Raw genomic sequence first — 6,543 nt, 5'->3', positions numbered from 1 at the left:
GCCGGAAAAGAATGGTAACATGAACAGCGGAGCGTGAGAGCGTCACGCGGGAAGGGGAAGAGATTGATGGGCAGAGCGCTCACTTCGCGGAAGAGCACGTTCCCGGGGCTGCGCGAGGCGAAGCGGCGCGGTGCCTCCACTCCCTGGCTGGACTCCGCTGACATCTGTAGCCTCCCTTCCAGCGGGCTCCCCAATCGCCAGCCGCCGCCTGCCGAGGACAGTTGAGACCGCGCGTGAGCATCCAGGAGTTTGTGGACCTCCATCCGAACAGGAGTTGTGTTCCGGAGTCCCTGGATCCGCGTGGAGCCCGCCAGCACGCTGGCTTCGGAGGGAGTTGAACTTGAGTTCAGGTGGGTTACCCCAGGGGGAGCACAGCAGGAGGTGTTCGGGGAAGAGGAGGAAGGTGATGTTCCAATGTCAAAAGCGGACACTTTTCTACCTGACGCTTGTTGGGGCTGAGCAGCTTCCTCCCACGCAGTTCCCGCTACTGACCCGCTCTTCCCCAACCCTCCCTCACTAAGGGAGGGGAAAACACCAAAACTCCTGTGTTCTTACGTATCTAGCATGCCGTATATAGACTTTCATAATTTAGGATTATGTGTGCAATCATCCTGTTTACTCCATTGCTTTATATTAAGGGAGGCTTAATGATTTCCTCAGTCAAGTCATTTACTTCTAAGCCAATAGATAATGTCTTCGTCATAGTTTTCTGGGGGGAAAGTAACTGTGCGTTTGTTCTGCAGATGCCCAACTCCCTCTGAATCGTGCAGACTGGTGCTGAGCACGCAACAAAAGTTTTTAGCTTCTCCTCAGTTTCTGGTGCTTCGCAGGGGAGAGGAAAGGACTTTGGCATTAAACACAAGAACCAGTCAGGGAGCCATCTCCTTTAACTTTTCTTCTCTGTTATCATTTGCAATGAAGAGGAAACAGAAGAGATTTCTGCAGATGACTTTGTTATTCATGGTGGCTTTAATTTTCCTGCCCAATATTGGTCTCTGGTCTCTGTACAAGGATAAGCACCTGGTGAAATCTACAGAACCCGGGGAGCAGCAGGTAAGTGCCATCTGGAGAAAGATCACAGGAGGATTGGTAAGGCGTGCAACTCGCGGGGACACAAGGAAGCAAGCGTGGGGTCCCCTTGGCTTTTCTCCCAAGTCTTTGCAGAGCTGATATTACAAGACTAGAGACTTTGGGATTCAAGTAAGTAGTCTTAAGATCGCAACCAATGACATGGGTGAAATGTAAAATAAACTAGAAAAGAAGGCCAAGAGAGGTCGACAGGAAGACAGTCTTTCTCACTTGGTCTTTGCGTTGATTTTGAGGTGGATGAAAGGGAACTGCTAATTTGTGGGATGTGAAAGTGGGTTTGGTACAAGTTCAGTCACAGGGGTTTGTTGCTGCTTTTCATCTGGTTTGGGTATCTATATTAAAGTGAACCGGGCTAATTAAATCATTAAACTTGTGAAGTAGGTCTCAAAAAACAAGCTACAATTTTCTGTATTTTTGGTTATAGTTTTTGCTTAGCAACAGCTTTTTACTCTGTGGAAACTTAAAGTCTGTTTTTTCTCCTCTGTTGCTAAGGTGGTGGGTTTGGGTATACAGGCAGAGTTATTAAGTGTCCGTTCAGTTTTACAACCTGGTGATAACACTTTGTTGCTAAAAGCTTTCCTTCACATCTGAAACACCGCGGTGGTATGCTTTGTTTTTACACAGAATGCAATCTGTTAGTATGTGCATCACTCATGACTTAACACTGATCAAAATAACTATCTTTTTCAGTGAGTAATAATGCAAAATAACCTTTACAAAATGTTGATAAGTAATATTGTTGAATCTCTTGTTTATCAAATATAACAGCTTCTGTCATTAAACTTTTAACAATAGAATGCAGCCTTCTCTGTGGTTTTGATGCAACACTTTTTAAAGTAGTCTTAATGGATCACCTCAGAATATTAATATTCTTAATTTCAAGGGTCATCACCCATGTACACTATGTACCTTCCACATATACAGTGTGTTTAAATTAAAGTACATTGTGGACAATAGCAATATACAAATGGTAATTAAATATTGGTTCTTATACTTAACAAAGTTTAATCTTTTGCACAGTGAGTGGTTAGTTGTGAAATACGTGGAAGCAATCTGATTTTTCATTTTGACACGTACTCATTACCAGTCTTTAAACTTTAAAGGTAACTAGTTGTCTGTGGACTTTTGGTGGATTGGAATTTTGAGGAAAAATGTTGACATGTTTTCATTTAGTGGTCGATCTGTATCATCCCTTCTATATGGATATAACTTTGATTTGAAGTATATTGTTTTGTTATTGCAGTGGAAAAAAGAACATGGGCACTTTGAATGTGAAACTTTTTTTTTTTTATATTTAGATCACTTTTTTCTCCAATCCTTGATATGAAACAAGATTCTATTAATGTTAGTAATTAATACCTATTATGTGAAATTTCTATTTCAAAATAGTTAAACTAACAAAAGCAAAATGATTTTTCCCTGAATTTTGCTAACTCAATTAACAATAACCAGCTGAAGTATTTGCTGTATAGCTAACATAAAACACTAATTAATCTTATTAATGAGATCTTTACAACTTTCACACTGGCTCTTACTGATTTTGACTCTTAATGAGAAATGTGTCCAATGGCATTAAAAAATGAAATATGCCAAATCAACTCTCTGACTTATAATTTCCAAAGGGGTTTCCTTGTTTCTGGTTCTTCTGTGATACTTAATGATATTAGGTAATACTTAATATTAGGTAATGATACTTAATATTAGGTAATAAATTAATGAGTGTGAAAGGCATAGGGTGGCAAGAGAAGGGGCTGTTTCTCAAAGTTTCCTATACCGCGTGGTTAAATAACTGATGCGTATCTGGTGACATTCCAGTTTAACCATCCCATGTGAAAGTTTTGAAACCGAGAATAAAGATAGACAGTAACATGCCATAAAATGAATGTCAGTCACATACTTTAGTAGTATTTAACCTGAGAGTTTTAAAAAGTAATATTTCCTTATAGAAACAAAATTTAAAAGGTAGAAATTATCACTTACTGAAAGAAATCATTGTAAAACAGAAAAAGATAGGCTTTTCTTGGTTTTATTCCATTATTAAGTATAATTGGAAAGAAAATTAGGATAGTTGACATCATTATACGAGTATTGGATAAGTAAGAGTTAAGTCATATGTATGTATATGTGATATGTATATATACACACTCGACCAAATAAAAAGTGACTTGCAGTGATGAATTAACATGGCTAATATTGTGAAATAATATTTTGCTAATGTATCTATAAATCAATGTTACTAAGTCCGCCAAACACCCAGGTTTCCAACTGAAGCATGTAATTTGACTATTGGGTAATGTGTTATTTAAATTTAGCAATTTGTTCTAAAAAGACTATTTCATGGTTAATTGCTAAAATGTTCTTCAAAAGCCATCTTTTACTATATTTATCACTAAGTTGTAAAATCATGAGGGTAGGGATAATGTGCTGATTGAGGCATTGACAGCAGTAAGTACTGAAGCTATTCAAAACAAGTCACGTGCCCACGTGAGCGGTCTATTTTTAAAGCACTTATGCGTAAAACAGCAGTTCTGGTTCTAACTGTGATGTGCTGGTCACGGGAACTGAAAACCTTTACTGTTTTAAATAGTTTAATTATTACAATGACCAGGGAAATAATTTATGGGAATTGAAAATCATAGGATGGCTAATACTTTTTAAATTCTTCTAATTTGTATTTTATCAGAGCACATCACTAACGGTTTGTCTGTCTATGCAGTATGAAATGTATTTATAAGATAAACTGAGACAAAGTGAGGGTAAACAGAAAATGCTGATAGAAACTATATATAATTTTCATGCTAAACTAAAGTTTAGTACTTTCCACATTTTTTCTCAGTTTTATACTATTACAAGTTAATTGTATTTATTGTCATTTCACGCTTAGAATAATATTTAGGATAATTCCCATAATAGTTGAACATTGGCTCCATCTATGGTGTGGAAAAGAGAAAAAATACGAAATAAAAATTCCCAGATTATTCATCTAAAAGTTTTTTTTTTCTCTTTTCTCTCACATGACCAAAGGGGATTGAAAAAATAATGTCAATAAGGCAATAATTAAAATGTGGGTTTTATTGTTTGGGCTCTGCAAAGTTGGAATCAAGTTACTGAAATTAATTTTTATGCTTTTGACTTTTTTAAGGTTTTAGAAAAATTTAAAAATATATTGTGGTTTTGGTTTATATTTATCAATAATGATTGTCGTGTTATTTTCAGTTGAATTTGTCACTTTTTTGCTGTTATTGGGATGATAGAATTATTTCCTTTATTTTCTTTAGAAATACATACATTTATTAAAAATAATCTATTGATAATGCATATGATATTTAGTTGAGGATGATTGTCATATGATTAATGTGTAGTAATTTTTCATTTCACTTTTTTCTTAAAATTTGAATTGCGACTCTTCTCTGGTTTCAGCTGCATTTAAATTAAAGTTATATATTTAGATCATAATTAAGCTGTGCATTAGGGTGATACATAGAACAAAACAATGTTTTAGAACAAAACTACTTCATCCAGCATTGTGCCTTTCTTCCTAATTGCTTATACAATAATAAGTAAAAAAAAAAAAATACCCCCAAAACACTTTTTTCCCAAATACATTAAAAAGTTTAAAAAAGTAGCTGTAATTTAGCAACAAAGTTACAGATAATATGACTTGCAGAAATAATACAAGAATGTTCAGAATATGAAAAAGATCTTGCAATATTTTTGTAAATTATTTTTGAAATTAAACAACTAGAGTCAGAATTCCTGAATTTTAAAGCAGAATTTTTTTCAGAATTATTCAGAATGATTTTAGAAACTTATGTTTGCCCTAGATTTTTTTTACCACATTGAAAAATAAAACCAAAACCAAAAACTTAGATGCTCAAGTCACTTTTAAACTATGGAACCTTCTCATTTCTTGTACTTCAGAATCCCAGGTGGTGAAATAGGGCTAATCATGCTTGCCACTTCAGGTAATGTGAAGTCCTGAGCTCACATCCTGGGCATGGAAAGTACTGTGTGGTAATATTTTGTTTGTAGTCAGAGCCACATGTAAGTTGTCCATGACAGATGTGGGACTTCACCTTCATTAAAAAACAAACAACAAAACAAAACAAAACCTCTCCTGAAAGATTGCTCAGCATCTTTGACCAACTCTTCTAATGTTAATTTGCACCACACTTCGAGGGGATTCTTTCTCTTGGCTAAGAATAAACAGCCTTTTTTCCTGTGGCATTTTAAACCTGTTGTATGATGTGAAGATGTCAGATAATTGATAGTGTATGCAGGTTGCCTTGCTTTCCTTTGTCATGCTGATCACTAAAGCTGTAGAGTGTGTCTGTGTTTCTTTTCCAGCAAACACCTCAGATATTGGAAGAGCTAACTAAGGACAGGCGAGAAAATTTAAGGTTTTCCGTCTTCCTGCACTCAGGATTATCAATACACTAGATATAAAATGATGCATTAGTTTGAGCCACACTGCTCTTAATTAGCGAAAATGTAGTGTTTTAAATTAGGATTTTAAAGGACCTTTTCTTGAATTTATGGAAAATCCATTCTGACTCGCTACAGGATCGCACCACACAGACCACTGTAACAAGTGTCTTAATTATTTGCTGTGACCTCGTAGATCGCAACATGATTAGTTCATCACCTTGCCTCCTGGGAGACTGTGTGAAACACAGTCTTCTGTTCACAATCTGGTAAAAAATTAGATAGGTTTTTCTCTTGTTCATTGCTGTGTTGGATAAGTTGTGCAGAATCAATTAGCCTCTTGTAAATTTATTTTTTTTATTTTTTTTTTAATTCTATAAAAGAAACCAAGTCAAGAGTGGAATGTAGGGAAAAGGGTTTGGGTGCTTAAGTAGCATATAGAAGAGAATTGAGGTGTTTTTTTTTTCTTTTAAAGTTTCGTCAGGAGTGACCACCACCTTTAGGGAAATTTGCAACTGTGTCTCTGCTTGTAACATTTGTATACAGATCAAAGTCAGCTAAGGTACATCAAGAATAACCTAAAGGAGTGGACACAGATTAAATTCAGAAAAGACCTCAGGCAGGTGTAAGTAGGGTCTGGAAGCCCACGAGGTTGTGCTTTGTCTCAGCAGTTACTCATTTCTCATTTGCTTGGCTTACTGATGATAAAGAGGTGAGCACTGGATACTTTCGATTCTTTTTTTTTCTTTAATTTTTTTTAAACTTTATTTATTTTTGAGAGAGAGAGAGAGAGCGCGAGCGGGCAGGGGGGGAGGAACAGTAAGAGGGAGACAGAATCTGAAGCAGGCTTCAGGCTCCGAGGCTGACAGCACAGAGGCTCACTCGGAGCTGGAACTCACAAACCATGAGATCATGACCAGAGCTAAAGTCGGACGCTTAACCGACTGAGCCATCCTGGCGCCCCTGGATACTTTTAATTCTTAAAACTGTCTGGCAGGACCATGTTGTTCTTCTCTTTACTTCATGTTC

General features: G+C 36.6%; 1 protein-coding gene across 1 annotated transcript in view; it reads left to right on the top strand.

Annotated features, from left to right (window-relative positions):
• Window positions 1-915: 915 nt before the first annotated feature.
• GALNTL6 (polypeptide N-acetylgalactosaminyltransferase like 6) overlaps window positions 916-6,543 on the top strand; it is a 1,204,077-nt gene continuing 1,198,449 nt past the window's right edge. Inside the window, exon 1 of the mRNA XM_047854813.1 lies at window positions 916-1,053. Within this exon, the coding sequence (XP_047710769.1) occupies window positions 916-1,053 (138 nt within the window). The remainder of the gene's footprint in view (window positions 1,054-6,543) is intronic.

This window comes from Prionailurus viverrinus, chromosome B1 (genome assembly GCF_022837055.1).
Source record: "Prionailurus viverrinus isolate Anna chromosome B1, UM_Priviv_1.0, whole genome shotgun sequence".
Lineage (NCBI taxonomy): Eukaryota > Metazoa > Chordata > Mammalia > Carnivora > Felidae > Prionailurus > Prionailurus viverrinus.
This window is presented reverse-complemented; position numbering and strand designations above follow the sequence as displayed.